Raw genomic sequence first — 16,690 nt, 5'->3', positions numbered from 1 at the left:
CCTGTTTTCCCTGCCCCTAATGTTTTCAATCCGTCTGTAAGTTTGTATTCCAGTCCTTGTTTTGTCTCTCCTTCCTGGTTCCTGGTTCCCTACACACCTGTGTCTTGTTCCAATCACTCAGCAGTAGTCTTGTGTTCACCCTGCCCTCCTGTTTATACTTCATGTCTGCTTCCTGTGTAAGTCTTTGTCAGTTAGTTTGTCGTTTTTTGGTTTCCCTTCGTGTGAGTTGTCCTTTGTGTTACTGAATTGGGTCAAATCAATACATGTGTTTATTTAATCCTGCCAGCGTTTCCCCGCATTTGGATCCACCTGCTCTACAACACCCTTGTCAATGACAGGCAGCCGATAACATCACAAACAAATGAAAGGTTGGTTCAGTTGACCATTCGCCACCCTCCTCTCGCTCCCTCGCACACACCATCAGACCACCAAAGTCCTTTTCTTTCTACAACTTTGGAAAATCCCCAGCTGACTCCAGTCTTCCCCGCCTCCTAGGGGCTCACCCACCTGTGTGCCCCCAGGTTGATGCAGCTGATGCCCAGGTTGTAGCGCGACCTGATGAACCCCGGCTGGAGCTCCAGGGCCCGGGTGTAGGCCTCCACCGCCTCTTCGCTCCGGTCTCCGTTAGCCAGCGTCGCCCCCAGGCGGTTCCAGAGCAGGTAGTCCTGGAGGGGGGGGGGGGGGGGAGGGGCACCAGGGCACAGTCGCCAGATGATGAGTGGGCGGGACCAGGAAGAGAGCTGGGATTTTAGCTGAAGACATGGAGGATATTGCAACTTTCGCATGTGGGGAGTATGGCATGACTGATTTCTCTGTAAGATGCTTTGTGTAGGTTTAACAGCTTTTATTATGTTCCGTTTCTGTTCTGACACCTTGTAAAGTGGTTTGGAGAGGGACAAGGGATTCACGGGTACCATCTTTGCCTGGCATCGCATGTGTGTGTGTGTGTGAATGACTATAATTTCACAGCTTCACCATCATTTTTCTTGCTCTGTGATACCGCTCGTGACATCCCTGGAGTCTCAAGGATAGTTTTAGGATGCCTTTGGCTGTTACGTCACACATCTCGTCGGCTGTGATTACCACCTGGGGAGAGATCTATATTCATGGGAGCCATGGTCAGATACAGTGCCTTGGCTTCCGGCCTAGCCTAGCAGCATGCTAGCATACTTTCGCATTGTATTCAGCTCAAAGTTATCAGCAGGGGAGTGGGTATTACCAAGTCAAATGCAAAGGGGGGTGGATTTATCAGCATGTTGATATGCACTCTGCCCCGGGACATGGTTGAGGGAATAGGGTTTGAACAGTGTGAGACAGTAGATGTGTGTGTGTGTGTGTGTGTGTGTGTGTGTGTGTGTGTGTGGAAGAGAGAGTGGGACAGTGTGTGGAGAGTGAGCTGTGTGTGTGTGTGTGTGTGTGTGCGTGTCGGAAAGTCAGGAGTTCATCGGACTGGATTTCTCAGCTGAAAGCTCCCGTGTTTGGGCTGGGGTACATCAGGCCTCAGCGTGACAGTTAGCACGCTTCAGTGCCTCGGTTTGCTCGAGTTCCTCCTCCTCCCTCTCTCCCTTCCCTCTCACTCCCTCTGTCTCGCTTTCTCTCTCGGTCTGGGTATCTCTATCCCTTTTCTGGCTTTTTCCCTTTTCTCTCTCTCTCTCCGGTACTTTCTCTTTCCCCTCCGCTTTTCATCCTGTTCTCTGAGGAGGTGTGATTTTGGGTCACTCGTGCCGGCAACCAGCCGTGTGCGTGTGTGAATGTAAGGGAGAGAGAGAGAGAGAGAGAGACAGAGAACGTGCGGTAGGATCACTAGAGGGATGGTGCACCGTACAGTCTTGCAATACCCTTTTCGTATCATTTCTCGGGAGGTTTTGACAGGTGTTTCTATAGAAACCAAAGAGTGGTTCTGTGATAATTGAACATTGTAGATACGCACGGGTACTGTGTGTTTCCCCCCTCCTCGTACTCAGGATCCCCTTACCTCTGGCCGTACAGACAGCGCTGCGTTGAAGGCCTCCACAGCTTTGTTGAACTCTGCACTGAGGTTGTAGAGAACCCCCAGGCCCGTCTGCAGGTCTGGGTCGATGCTGTCCGAGTTGTGCTGGGCCGCCTCCAGGAACAGCTCCTTCACCTCTGGTAGCAGGGAGCTGTTGATGGGGGAGGCAGGCAGACAGACAGACAGACAGACAGGGCTTAACGTGCCACGCACACGCACAGTGGCTGAGCTACGAACCCTGGCACACTGGTGGAGAGTGCCCCTTGAGAAAGACCTGCTGCGCGCGGTATTTTGCGGCGTGTGGGTCTCCACCTGCGCCACTGTTATTCAATTTCCTTTTGACCCCTGTGGGCGGGGAGGGAACGTAAATGTGACGGAGAGAAGCAGGGAGGGGATAGAGAGCGAGAAGGCAAGAGGTAGATTGAGGAGACAGACGGAGCGAGAGAAACTGGGAGGAGAGAGAAAAAGAGGGCGACAGGAAGAGAGATGCGTTTCTAAATGTCAATGTTACAGTGGCTGTCACAAAACGTCCTTTTGGTTAAACTTTAAATGAGATGATTGGGATTTTGCTCAATGAACCCATGTACAGTAAGAGTATTATTGCTCTGCTGGCAGGGAAATTATGCCTTTGCTAGCGGAAGCCAAAGGACCTTGAAATAACTTTTCCTTTCATTGACGACAGAGTAATTGGCATTGCAGTAAAAAAATATCAAATGGTTGGGCTAAAGATAACATTACTGAGATGGTGACATGGTGACAGAATACTATTGCAAATAGGCTCAGAAGCCTAAAACACTTTATTGCTGGTTTATGTGTAAAATTTAAAAAGCATCTACCGTAATTGTTGATCACAAAATGAATTGCTGCACTATTGCACAGGGGTGTCATACCAAGTATCGTTGAATTATTCTGGTAACTGTTAACAAATCCATTAGAACTCAGCATTATTACTGTAGTTATTTTACAGTTTTCTGACGCATCGTACAAGGTTAATAGACAATCTCTGATGGGTTTACAATAATTGATAATCCACTCCACACCCAATAAACTGTATGCACCCTAAATGTAATTCAATTAACGCTTACAATTCCCTAAAATGAGAAAACGGGAGCAGCAATCTACAGCACTCTCACAGTCTTTAAACTCAACCAGTCCTGCCGTGAAGTCAGTTCATCCAGCACCTGCACTCCTACCTTTCATACCTGCCCACGGTTGAGACACGAGACATCCTACGTTGGGAACCTGGCGAGCCAGCCAGGTGGCCTTTGCCCTTCAGGACGTGCTTGTACTTGGGGTTGTGCTGGAGCCAGCGGAGCAGGGCCTCGCAGGCATCCTGGCGCATGCCCGTGTTGGTCAGGCTCACCGCCAGGGCCATCAGGGCCGGGAGGTTGTTGGGGTGGAGCTCAAGACACCTGGACGGAGACGGAGATGGGGGGGGAGGGGCAAAGGAGCAGAGGAACGAAAAGGGGGCCGGGGTTTACTGGACTTCAAAGGAAATGGGACGGTTTGACGGACACTAATTGGGACAGGCCAGGGCTAACGAACATCAGGTGGTGCCTAATGAGGCCTGGGTCAGATCAGAGGGACCACGTCTCTCCTGTGCTGCTTTGCAAGCAGCCTCGAGTTGCTGTGTTGGAGGAACCGGTAATAGGGTGCTGCAAGTACCGACTTCTATTTTGTTTGTGGAGTCCATTAGTGTTGCATTACATCTTAAGTTATATTATGTTAGCTCTTCTAATGATTGGGTGATGGGGAAAAATGCCACAATGTGAAATGATTAATGAAAGACTTGAGAAAAGCCCAAATAAGATTTCTCACTAATCAATATAATGTTGTTGATAATACTGTTCAAATCTCCAGCTGTACTAAAAATCTGCTAATGGTTCTACCACAGGTATTTTGGTCAGGCTTGTTTGTCGCATCTATGGGGACATTTATGTAACCGTTAGAGTATCGATGAGAAACACAGATTCACTTTCCAGTTTTACGTATTCATGTGGAGAGAATGACCCCCTCCCGCTGTTAAAACAAATGCAGGAGGGTATTAGCAGGATTTCAAGGCTTTACTGCAATAGGAAAGACGTCGCTACGACATGAAAGCCTTAGCCTTTCAAGGTTAACCATAATGTTTCAGAGAGCAGCATTCAGCGAGGCGTCACGTTTCTGTTAGAAATAAATGAAAGTTCAGCTTCTTGGCCCACACTAGGATCTCGTAAAATACCACTTTAATTGGATCTCCAGTGAAATCTCATGACCGCAAGCCGGTAAGAAAACACATCGACTACAGAAGCACGTGAAGTGTGAAAAAAAAGCATTTAATCCCTTTGCCCCTGTGTTTCTCCATGTCTCCCTCCCTTCCCTTTGAGGTGCTTACCCTCTCACAGGTGAATGGATGTGTCTTCATCTAAGTGCATTTACGAAAGGGCCATAGTGGAGCTTGGAGCCTAGTGGCCCTGGCATGATGTCATCTGGCCCATGTGACTCTTATCATGAGCGACATGACAGCCAATCCTTGTCTGTTCACCGCCTTTCCAGAGAGAACGTAAACTGCCAGTCGAGCCATCTGAGCTGAGGGGCTGTGACAGTTTAGCGGGTGTGGGAATGTCACATGCTGAGGCGCGTGTCGCCCGGGACATACGTGACGTGGACGCTTCTAGAAAACGACCCCAGATCTGAAACCTCCAGTGTCCTCCCGGTGTGTTCCCCCCGTCGTGCAGTACATCTGCTCACCTCTGGAGGGAGACAATCGCCGCCTGCTCGTTCTCGTTCTCAGCCTGGGTGGTCCCCAACACTTGCCAGGCCTGGAGAGGAGACAACGGTTTGGGAACGGAAGAACAAAAGGGTCATCGCCTGGGCTTTCCACCGCCTCACAAAAGACACGGCGTGGACCTAATGCTTGGCTCTGCAGTCTCTGAGAAGCACAATGACTCACAATACCACAGAACTACAGTCCAGCCAGCTAGAGAAAGCACAGGTGACGTGGAGCATATTAAACAGTTCAACTGAAACCAAGGCTACCTTTTGGTTTTATAAGTCGTTTGAGGACAACTCTAAATAAAACAGCTGTGATTAACATTGGGGGGGGGGGGGGATTAGTTTGAAGGGTTTGGCTTCATTGGATATATTTTCAGTCGTCTCGGGTGATGTAGCATTGGTAAGTTTCCTCCCTAGCTTAATGTTTGGGTTTCGTATTCATTCACATCGTTGACTGTATCATCTTTGAGGCGAGAGTAACGGGTAAATTAATAAATTAAGTTAATGAATGAATTAAGAGTCATGATTCACTGATAAGACACCACTTTGGCAATAGGCAACCTCTCCTGAGACATGAAATGATAATTGAGGTGAGGTGACTTCTCATGCTCTGGCAACAGTCCAAATTTGTTAAGTGAGTTTGACCATGACTCATGCTCAGCTATTGCTCCATGAATCATATATGTGACCGGGACAAACGTCATAGGCGGACTTCTTGATTGGAAGTTCGGGGAGTCCTTCAAGCTGGGAGACCCAAGTCTGAGCCTGATTGGCCTATTGTACTACATCCGAACAGCGATGACCTAAAACCACATTTGACATTCAAACCAACTACGTTCTGCCAAATGATTTATTTAGGTTAGTCTGTGTGCTAACTTGTTCTGTGCTATATGACTGATACTCAATTAGGAACATAGTAGCCTAAATCCAACCATATCTGAGGGATGGAATAATTGGAGAAATAAACTCTAAGTGTTTCAGAGGTCTTTTCTAGCGGCGCGATAAGCCTCAAGGCACACTGACGCAGGAATTCTGGAATCATATTAGTTCCATACACAGCAGGATAATCCTTTCCTTGGGATATCCAACTCATTTGTGTGTTTTCCCTGGGATTCTTGGGTCGACTTGCATGACTGTGGACGCTCCACACCTCCTAATAAGGTCACTAGTGTTGAAATTGGGAGGAAATGACTGGGAGACAAACCTGGGAACGAGGCTATTACTCAGCCCATTGGGCAAATTGGAAATTGTCGTTGGAATATGAGGAGGAGACGGTCTTTTTTGCTACAGTAAACAACTCTATTAGCTGAAGAACTCCCCGGTTCCTCCGTCGGCAATCAGCCCCCGCCACTTTGCATTCCCGAGTGTCCACCTTGTGTACCACGGTGGATGGAAAAGTTCTTTTTTTGTCTCTGTACGGGGGGGTGTGAACAGCCTGATTGGGAGTCAAGGGCTGATCCCATGAGAGGGGGTGTAGGGAAGTGTGTGTGTGTCTCCCTGCAAATGAGTGTGTCTATGTGCACATATATATATATATATATATATATATATATATATATATATATATATATATACACACACACACACATATCTATGTAGGTAGGTGTGTATGTATATATATATATATATATATATATATATATACACACACACATATCTATGTAGGTAGGTGTGTATGTATATATATATATATATATATATATATATATACACACACACACACATATCTATGTAGGTAGGTGTGTATGTATATATATATATATATATATATATACACACACACATATCTATGTAGGTAGGTGTGTATGTATATATATATATATGTGTGTATATATATATATATATATATATATATATATATATATATATATATATATATATATATATATATATATATATATATATATATATATATATATATATATATGTATATATATATATATATATGTGTATGTATGTGTATTTATACATGGGTATGTTTGCATATTTGTGTGTGTTTGCGTGCGTGTGGGTGGTAAATGTGCATGTGTGTGTGTGTTTGTGTGTGCTCCTTCAGTCAAATATTCCTGGTTACCTCTGAATCCTGGGGGTCGTGCAGTATGGCCGCCTCCAGGAGAAGCACAGCGTTGGGCAGATCCCCCTCTCTGGCCTTCTTTAGCCCCTCCTCAAATGGGCCGGGCCAGTCCTTGTAAGGGTTATCCGTGTGAAAGTAGTAACCCTGCCGCACACACACACCAGGAAACAGCGAGACAAAACATAGACTTAAAAAAAAAATGTGTCTCCTCATTCTAATTGACGGTGACAGCGAGCCGCAAGTGTCTTCTGGAGTTGAAAGTCTAATCAAACCTCTGAATTGATCTTTTCTTTTGGCCATCTGCTTAGCATCAAACCTGGGCAAAAGTCCTCAGGGCTCTGTGTTCTCTTTAAATGTTAAACTTTGCATTTTCAAAGCGTTATTACCCTGGTGTACTGTTGCATAGCTCTGAACCCAATGACTTTGAACTTAGAATTTGAAGCGCTTGGGGATCAATCAGAGAACCTGATATATGACGATGTTGCTGATGTTGAAAGGATGCTTAATGTGGTGCACAGTTCAACTGTATGGTTGAGGAGCTTTCTTCACACACAAGTAGTCATGGGACTTGAAACATCCCTCCTTCCAGCAGATTTGGAGTTGTCATGTCGATTCAGGGTGAAGAGTTAGACTCAAAACATAGCAATACTCAATGTTCTCCCTGAACTGTTTGATTAACAGATTATTGACCATAATATGTCATGGCTCCATAATTAGTTTCAGGGAAAAGTACATTTCAGAGCCCTATGTGAGTTGGATTGAATACAGTCCCTAATATGCTGTAAACTGAAATCTTCAGTGGCCCTCTATTGGATCAAATTAACGTTAAATCTTTAAATACACAAGTTGACAGCATTTCATCAATCCTTGTCATGAACATTTTGTCTTTGCTGTATGTACGGATATGACCTTGGCTAAAGTGACCGAGCTTTGACCAGTATGAGTATCTGAATACTGAGGATGCGCGGCGGGAGGTCGAACATCGTGATAGAGACCTTCTCATGGGGTGACACGCTGGAGGGCATCTGTGCCTGCTCGTTCTCCGTCAGCCAGTTCCGTCGCGCCAGCTCCTCCCATTCGGCCTGCATCTTGTCCCAGAACTCTGTATCCGACTGCCGAGAGAAGGGGGGGCGTGGAGGGCACGGATGGATGGGAACACACGGGATGGAGGGAAGAGGGAAGAAGGAAGAGAAGAAAACGGAGGATTAGTTGACACAGGACGTGTGGCTTCGATGCCCTGATAACATTGCGTCCTCCCCAACCTCCGTCTTCTCGGGTGACAATCTTACGAACAAACGGCACGACTAATGACTCCACGAAAGATGACATTGGCGATGCAGAAAAGATCCGAAATGAGCTTGATCTTTTGAATTTTCAGTTGAAGACTTATCTGCTGATTGATTGATGTTGCGTGCTATGTTACGTTTCACAGGATCGGACGCTTGTGCAGGCACAATGGAGAAACATCAAAGAGACACCTGGCTTGAAAGAGACATTTCATCTCTGGAAGGCTATGGCCACGCAGGGCCGTTGCAAAAAAACTGGTGCAGACAAGTGTAGAATGATTTCACTTTCAGTATTCAACTGCACAGAACGTGTATAGCAGGAGCGACTACTGTTCAACTACTGTTGTCTTGATAGAGATGAAGATCTTTACATCTTCATCTGTTTACCAAACTTTTACAACTTCTTCGAAACTTTTGGACTGAATCTGGAAATGTTTCATGTGAATGTGACTTTTTTTGTGAAAAAAAGTTAATGCAGATAAACACAACAGTTGTCCTTTTTCATTGTTATTGTGCTTTGTGCTTTGGGTACTAAAGATTTTAACTCAAAATTAAAATTTTTGCTGCCTAAAACATCATATGTCCCAGTAATTGCATATCAGTGCACAGTTTAGAAACCCCAGATAAGATTATTATTGGTGTTGGAAATAGACCACTAGTGACCAGATGTGAGATGTCGGTTATGGCTAAATGTTTCTCTCTCTACCCATACGCGTTCGTGAAGAACAGGTGGATGAGAACTCCCTATGCTCTGGATGCTATTAGCCCCCCCCCCCCCCCCGCCTCCTCCCCCAAAAAACGTTTTTCATATCAGCCATGCAAACCACATCCATTTGACTTCACTTTCTCGCCACAAGGGTAGTCCGACATCCTCTGTTTGTGTCAGGATCGATGACGACAAAGTCGAGGGAGCAAAGTGAGAAATCCAAGTCAGAGAGACACCTGCGTCCAAACGATGCAGGGAAACCTCTGAAGAGAACCCCAAATAGACTGACACCACTGCGGCTTGCCCAACGACCCGACTGCCAAGACTGCTTCTGCGCTTCCACCACCAACGGAGGACAACTCTTGACAGACGCTTAGTGACTCAGCATTTTCGGAAGGGCCCGACGGCAATGGGGATATGCGGCTTTGCCACATTTCGCCCTCCTAAGTGGATAAATCGCTCTTCCGGGCCTCGTATCGAGCTAAGTGGGTCGATTAACGATAATTGGAGCACCCCAGCCTCGGCTCAACATGTACGCAGGTCAAGGAGGAAGGTGGAACCCGGGTTCAAGGCCCATTATCCTGGCCAGCGGGCAAGGACTGACAGACTGCACCAGTCAAGAGGAAGCGGTGGGAGCTGAAGAGCACCTCCAACATGAACACGCCGTTCGCCTGGTAATGAGCTGGAGAGCGGCTGACAGGGTGGCACCTGACATTCACCCGTCAGAGTTCTGCGCATCGTTAGGAGGAGCTTTGATTTGAAGCTATACTGTCCACGGTGTCCATTTTGATGTCCTTACGTTTAGCAGCAAGACAACGGCGTCAAATGTGGGTTTTTATCGGCTGACGTTAGTCATGAATTGGTCCTCAGAGGTGCACATCGCTGCTCTCCCCACTCCTACCTTTTTTGGAAGCCTGAACAATAGTAAAAAGATATGACGTCCATTACTGTCTCGTCAAGAATGTTTTAGAAAAGAGAAAGATGGAACACATTTACAGCAGAATACTCTGCCTTCTCTAGTTCTTTATCAAGTCCAGCTCCGTTGAGTTTGTCCATGAAGTACATGCCTTTTCAGAGAAACGTAACCTTGCTTTTGTCTTGACAGCTCTGTCACTGTAGATACGGTGGCTTTTGTTTGCTTTTGATGTCTGAGTTGTGCCCAGCCAATCGCCACAGTGGAGTTCTACTGAAGTCGGCTAGGTCTGTGATTCCCGGCTGTCTTCCTGTCAAATAACTCCAAATGGAGAGAAATACAGAACAGAGGCCTCTCGTGTGTCATTGAGTTCTCCACAGCGAGGAACTCATCTGTACATGACAGTGTGTGTGTGTGTGTGTGTGTCTGTGTGTGTGTCAGTTTGTGTGTAAGTCGGTGGGTTGACACTACAGGGGCTGAGGGCTGGGCTGAAAACAGTGCACGTCTGTTGAATTGTTTAGCCAGTGTGTGTGTGTGTGTGTTTTTGTTTGTGTCTTTGCATCCATTTCTACACATATCCGCCGTGTGTGTGGGTGTCGTGTGTGTGATTTATCCCTCGTGGCATGTGACACTAGGCCAAAGCCTTGTCTATTGGAGGCGAAAGATACCTTGCAATTGGCTGCAGACTTCCCGACAAATTGCTTGTAACATCCTGAGGTGAAACTGTGCCGGTCTTGTCAGCTGACAACCTGGGAGTGTTCCCTAATTTTGGTTGAGGTGCCGGGTTGGAGGTGACAGCTGTTGTAGAGGGGGATAGGGTGACAAAGGAATTTGGATACTTGACAGCTTGACTTTGATTTCATAAATAATGAAGTGAAGACGAGAGTTGAGTTGTTTTGCCTTGAAGGCCATAGTCAAAGCTGTTGCATGTTAAACAACAGAACAGCAATGACCGTTTTCGTTGTCTGGTGATGTCAAAATCTGCCTCAGGGTGTATTCACGTGAATGGGCTCCCATTGATTCTCATAGATCCTGTTAACGGCTGTTTTCTTACGAATGTTCTACTCTTAGATCACACTCCTTTTTTGGCTGCAGGTTACGGAAGGCATTGTAGTTTGAAAGAGGGGAGAACCGCTTCCGATTCACAGACTTACTTTTATAAACTGGACCATGCATTGGGAGCCTACTTCAAAGCAGTGCCTTTGAGTTAACTGGTTGCTGTGAATTTCAAGGCATTTTTCCTATGCCCAGAACCCTTCAACTGAGATAGCAACACTGTATCCTGCAGACCACAACCTCGGCCAAAACCAGATATTGTGTCACATCGCTAGACTTATGACTCTTCTATGCTCAGGGCAACATATTTTTTTAATGAGAATGGGCTTGAGTGTGCACCATACAATATTTCATTTCATGATTAAACAAGCATGGACACGGGGTCACTTCATGGTTAAAACGACAACATCTCTGAGAGAGGCAATTAGGAACGTGGCCATTTTTCCCTCTTGCGACAGGGACCCTGCAGAGGGGGCCCACCCTATTCGAGTGTATTGGCCTCCGCGAGAGATAGCGTTGTCAGTCTGGCGTTTCAGACGCTGCTCTGCCTTGATGAAGGCATCCACCATGACGCTCACATGGAGCCTGTAATTATGCGGTCTGGATGTTGTGTTTCACTGAAACGGGTCACAAATGAAACCCCTCCACCTAACCAAAGCTCTGAGGAGAAACCGAATAACACTATACACTCGGGGTGATGCCGGTACTGACAAGCTCTCGGGGCACGGCGGCGGTGACGGGTCCTGATAATGAAAACACGGTCATCACATGACCCGGTTACAGAAAGATCACCAATCAAAGGTGCACTGATTACTGGAAATGTATTGGGACACAGACAATGCTGCGTTTTTCCCTTCAGATCTGCGTTTCTAGCCCTCGGAGCGGAAGGTCATTTATATCCCGCATATCAATGGAGCAGCACCCTGTCTTCTGACTTAGATTTCATCATCTCAGATGAAGTGGAAATGTGAAACGCAATGCATTCAGCCTTGTGCTCCCTGCCTGCCAAAACACGTCACAAAGGCATTAAATGAACTGGGGAAGATTCATTTTTAACTTCATGAAAATGTTGTTGATACCAAAAGCAATTACAGAAATGATGCTTGAGATAATACCTGTCTTTCGGTGGAGTCAGTCCAAGTTTGGAGCAAAATGTTGCCCTGACAGGCCCTCGAATGCAATTACTGTGTTCTGCCCAACCATTTATTTATTATGCAGTAGAACTACTTTTCCATGGTACAGTTAGAGAAGTTAATGACTGCAGTTGCAGCTGAAATGTAGAAAGAAATGAAAAGAAATTATGGCACCAACTCCACCCACCCTCGACCCGAACACAAACCCAAGCACAACTCTTCGTTCAGATGAAGTTTTGAAATTACCTTCAGTTAATAATATTGACCACTATAACTGGAAACGCTATTTTCAGAGTATTATATTCAGTCATGGAGAAAACACAAAGACGGTTTGCTGGTTTTGTCTGTTTACTTAAAGTGAGTCATGCCGTAGCTTCTGAACAAACGGCAGCAATAGGAAGCACTAGTGTCACAGTCACTGTGTTTTGGGCTCCTCTGTTACAGTCCGTGGCTTCCTGAGGAAGCCCACAGGTACAAGCCTAGTGGCTCTTCCTGTAAAACCACATGCTGTAGCTATGAAAAACCTTAAGAGGATTTGCACGTCAGCGTAGGCAGAAAGGATAGAAAATGTATAGCTGCTTTGCGTTGCTTTCAAAACATCAAACACACCAATTCAGACTCACATTGGATCAACAAGGGAACAACATACCCCTGCGAACAACATCCCATCTCCATGTCTCCTGTAATTGGACTGTTGGGTTTCTGAGAGCACAAGATTCACAAGATTTCGCCAAGATTCCCTTTCTTTCAGCGGGCTGAGACGACAGCTTAGTGCAACTGAAAAGTCTCTTACCAGATGCATTAAGCGATGATGAATCAAGCCTCATCTAATTACTGGAACTCCCCTCCTGTGATACCTGACACGTCTCACTCCAAAATTACCTTTCTATTGTTAGACCGTGGAATGTCTTGCATATCATTTTTTTCTGGGTCAAACAGACCATAAACTTGGAATTTGAAGCATGGAAATTGGCATGGACTATTAAGCTGCCAGGGTTGTTATTGGAGTGGAAATGAACACACAAGTGATCACCTCAAGCAGAGCTAAGAAGGGGTTGGTGAGGGGAAGGGGAAATCAAACCTGGAGGGCTTCCAGTAGACCACATACCTGCTATTTTCTGGGATGGGATGGGAATTGTAGTTGCGCAGAAAATTGAAACGTGATATCAAGGGTGTTTTTTCTCGGCTTCAACAACATCTTAGATTTCTTGCAAAGCCATTCAGTGTTTTCAGAGCCGCTGTTTTTTTTGGAAGCGGTAAAATCGTGATGATCGGAACAGTACCTGACTCACAGGAGTACGGCTTGTGCAGGCTGCATCTTGTGAAGTCATTAACTTTCAGCATCCGGTTTTTTTGTCCTCCATGTTTACTGATCCCCTTATAGCTTCCCCTCCAACCCCTCTTTAGAAGGAGGTTATTATGAAAGGTGACTTCAAAGAGAAGTCATGACATTCAACCAGTGAAAAATGAAAGCCCAAGCTCTTGACACCAGAGCAAACACTGGGACAACGAGAGCTCTATTAAACTTTTGACATGAACCATGAGTGCAAATTGAGAAGCCTTTATTTGTTTAAGCTCTGTCATTCAGTTCCTTGAAAGAGGCTCAATGTCAACATGGGTAAAGGAACACCAATGGCCAGTTGGTTGTTCCAGCACTTTCACAATTCTTTGTCGGTGCCCAAAGTACGTTGCACTTACCTCTACAGCTGCTTTGGCACGTTCAAACTCTTCCTCCAGGGATTGGTTCCTGGATAAGAGGGCACCGCCCCACTTCGGCTCCTTTGTCAAGCGGCCCTGTCACATGCAAACGCACACACACACCCACACACACACAACAAGGAATACAGACAGACAGAAGGGTTGCAGGGTCAGCCTTCTCTGCATTTCTCGCGAGGGGTGAATATCCCTGCCTCGGCGAAGCCCTCGACATGCTCAGACTGGCCCGTGGCTGGCAGAAATGCCTCCGTCAGCGACATCTCCCCACCTCCCCCCGCCAGTACTTCTCTCCTGCTCCCAGCCCTCTTTACTCCACATATCCACCTGACCCCTCTCTCAATTACACATCTGTACCCACTGTGCAGACGCGTTGGTCCTCACCCTTACATCGTAGGCCCTTTGGCATTGCTCATGCGTAATCACACTTGCAAATATGCTGACCGTGCCTTCTAGTCAGGAATCCAAAGCCTTGCCTCGTTCTACTCTTTTAAACAAAACTGGACCCATTTGCATGCCAATGAGCATGTCTGTTATGTACAGTAGGTCCCACGTGTTTATGCATGTTTTGTAATTGCAACCACACATGAAGAAAGCAAAATGTTTGTGCAGTTGTGTTTGTGGAATAGTCAGCTTGGTTGTGGTACATTAAGTGAGTTACTGTAATTGGCTATGTCTGTAGCCCAGGGGCTGGATAATCAATTATGGAGGCTGAGGAATTGAATTAAAGTACATATTCCAAGTGGGGAGCCATTTTCCACCTGATAGGTAGGAGGCAAGACCGCCGTCTCCCTCGCTAGGCCACAGCTGCCAAAAGATTGCGATGAGTAATCTGTTTTACGAGACCTTGTGTCAGCCCAGCCATTACCTGTAACATTCCATTTTCCATTTCCGGAGCTGGTCATTAAAAGTCTCTACCTGTGCAGTGCTTAATTGGAGTTGGCTTATCTCCATATTAACGGCCTCGACAGAATTAGCCTCCCTTGACTTGAAGCCCTCAGCCTAGGTCCACAGGTTTAGAAGGGCAGAAGAAGAAAAAAAAAAAGCATGCAAGTATTTCGTCAATATTTCCCAACTTTTCCGATGACGCATGCATTGTGTATATCCCTGTGTAGAGAAGGAACTGTCCTAGGCTCTCTGTTGTCACAGCGACACCCAACATCTCATGCGACACACCACTCCTCCTTTGTGTGTACGTGTGTGCGCCTGTGTGTGTCGGTGTGACACCTGCCAAGTGGGAAACGTGAAGCCTCCATTTACAGTTTCGCTGTCAGTGAGCTACTATGAACCCTTTGGGAGAAGCCAAATTCAGCATTTGTTTACGTAAAACTCATCATTTTCAATGGCTATCTTTAATCCCGAATCTATTATTTAGAGGGATGTTGAAAAGGTGATGTATGCTTAGCTGGCTCAGTCACATCCACACTAATGGGCCCAGAGTTAGGCCTCTGAATAATTCATAAACTATTAATCTAATAATGGCAGCTAGAAACCAGACTCCTTGGGCAGAGCAGTTTAGGACCCGTTCAACTGAGAAGCTTAAACGCTTCAAATGTGGACCTCACAGCACCACAAAAGCCAATAGGAACTTCCCTGACAATACCCCCAAAAACGAAATGTATATATTTTTCATTGTAAACCATTCATAGTTTTTCAATTTCCGTCTTCCTGAATTTGAGTTTTCCTTCAATTGTAATCTGTCTTTGTGGTGCTTTCTGGCAAATGCAAACGTGTAGGTCTTTTGTTAACATATGAAAGGATGCATAGAAAGGCTTACATGTCTTCCACTAATATACTGCCTGTTGAGCTGAAATGGAAGAAGTTAGGGTGTTAGCAAAGGATGGAGGGTTAACATGGTCACACAACAAGGAGTCTGTCTGCACAAGCTTTAAAGGTAGACTGCAATATGACGCCAAAGCCCCCCAAAATATGTCTCTCACCCGCCAGAGATATTTACCACTCCCAGAGTGCCTGCAGGCATGTCACGGACACCCAATGATTGGCCAAACATCGCATTACGCCTGCAGACATTGGCAGGATTGAGTGGCCCATTATTCGATTATCTCTGGCCAGTGTCCCTGCTCTTTTTTGAGGTTGATGTCACATTGCACAGTCTACCTTTAACATTGGGAGATGAAGGACAAACAATAGGTTTCCATGCATCCTGATAAACCATCGTCAAATACGGTTAGTAGGTATGAGTGCACATTTCACCTACCACGGCAGTCAAACAGTCCACTTAAAGAAACACAAATTTCAGCTATAGACAAACGTGCAGTAACGGAATAGGAAGGATGATTAAAACTGAAGTGCTAACAGAATGTACTGTAATGGTATTTTTGGACATAGTTACAATGTTTGTGTTTGATAAGCAGTGATCTGTACGTTCCTTCGTTATAGACAGTGAAGTGTAAGAGGCTGAGACTCTGTAGGATACTTTGTTCTGTAGGGAAAGAAGTCAGATTGTCTTAAGGTATTTATGATACCTAGCTACGAGTCAGGGGCATGGAGAAGGAGGACGTCAGCTTGGGTTCCCGTGACCTAGGGATTAGGTAGTCGACCCAACTGGAGAAGGAGATGGCCAAGTCAGACATCCTGTTTGTGTATCATTAACCATCTCCTTCTTTTAGAGAGAGAGCTGCTACATCAATGGACTGTGGGACACTGGCTTGCGAGTTTGTTGTCTTAAATTGTCACTGAGTAGATTTAGCCAATCATGGAGACCGCTGCATTGATTGATTGAGACCAGCTGTTCTCAGTTCAATATAACGAACTATTCTGATTTACACAGTGCCGCTAGAATTTTGCTTCACAGTACTTACTTGAGTTGCTAGGGTAGATTCTGGATCGGATTTGGCATTCGCTTCTAAGGAGGATTTAGTTGATGACTCTGATTGTGTTTTACAGTCTATAGACCTGGGAGGGAAAGATTTACAATGAAATAAAGAGAAGACATTGTCATTCCTGTACTGATGTATCTCTACACAGTCCTTTCAGATCTTCCATTTTCAACAGTTTTGAATAGGAACATCTATTCAATTTTCACAGTTTTAAGTACACTGCTT

General features: G+C 45.7%; 1 protein-coding gene and 1 long non-coding RNA gene across 3 annotated transcripts in view; one reads left to right on the top strand and one right to left on the bottom strand.

The window, feature by feature from the left end:
* pex5la (peroxisomal biogenesis factor 5-like a) overlaps window positions 1–16,690 on the bottom strand; it is a 29,120-nt gene that overhangs the window by 395 nt on the left and 12,035 nt on the right. The window contains exons 5-13 of one of the 2 annotated variants that reach the window (XM_084676031.1): window positions 16,448–16,541; window positions 15,403–15,432; window positions 13,611–13,706; window positions 7,814–7,930; window positions 6,819–6,962; window positions 4,721–4,791; window positions 3,193–3,402; window positions 1,976–2,141; window positions 508–665 (exon numbers count right to left, since the gene is read on the bottom strand). In XM_084676031.1, the coding sequence (XP_084532157.1) occupies window positions 508–665; window positions 1,976–2,141; window positions 3,193–3,402; window positions 4,721–4,791; window positions 6,819–6,962; window positions 7,814–7,930; window positions 13,611–13,706; window positions 15,403–15,432; window positions 16,448–16,541 (1,086 nt within the window). Of the gene's footprint in view, window positions 1–507; window positions 666–1,975; window positions 2,142–3,183; window positions 3,403–4,720; window positions 4,792–6,818; window positions 6,963–7,813; window positions 7,931–13,610; window positions 13,707–15,402; window positions 15,433–16,447; window positions 16,542–16,690 lie in introns of both variants that reach the window. The other variant, XM_084676030.1, reaches the window with a different exon arrangement.
* LOC146254689 (uncharacterized) lies at window positions 215–5,053 on the top strand. The gene is made up of 3 exons (XR_014731481.1): window positions 215–368; window positions 496–659; window positions 4,526–5,053. It is a non-coding gene; the product is annotated as an uncharacterized LOC146254689 (long non-coding RNA).

Source organism: Hypomesus nipponensis, chromosome 16 (assembly GCF_054491055.1).
Source record: "Hypomesus nipponensis isolate SF chromosome 16, ASM5449105v1, whole genome shotgun sequence".
Lineage (NCBI taxonomy): Eukaryota > Metazoa > Chordata > Actinopteri > Osmeriformes > Osmeridae > Hypomesus > Hypomesus nipponensis.
Note: the sequence above shows the minus strand (reverse complement) of the source record. Positions and strands in the feature narration are given on the sequence as shown.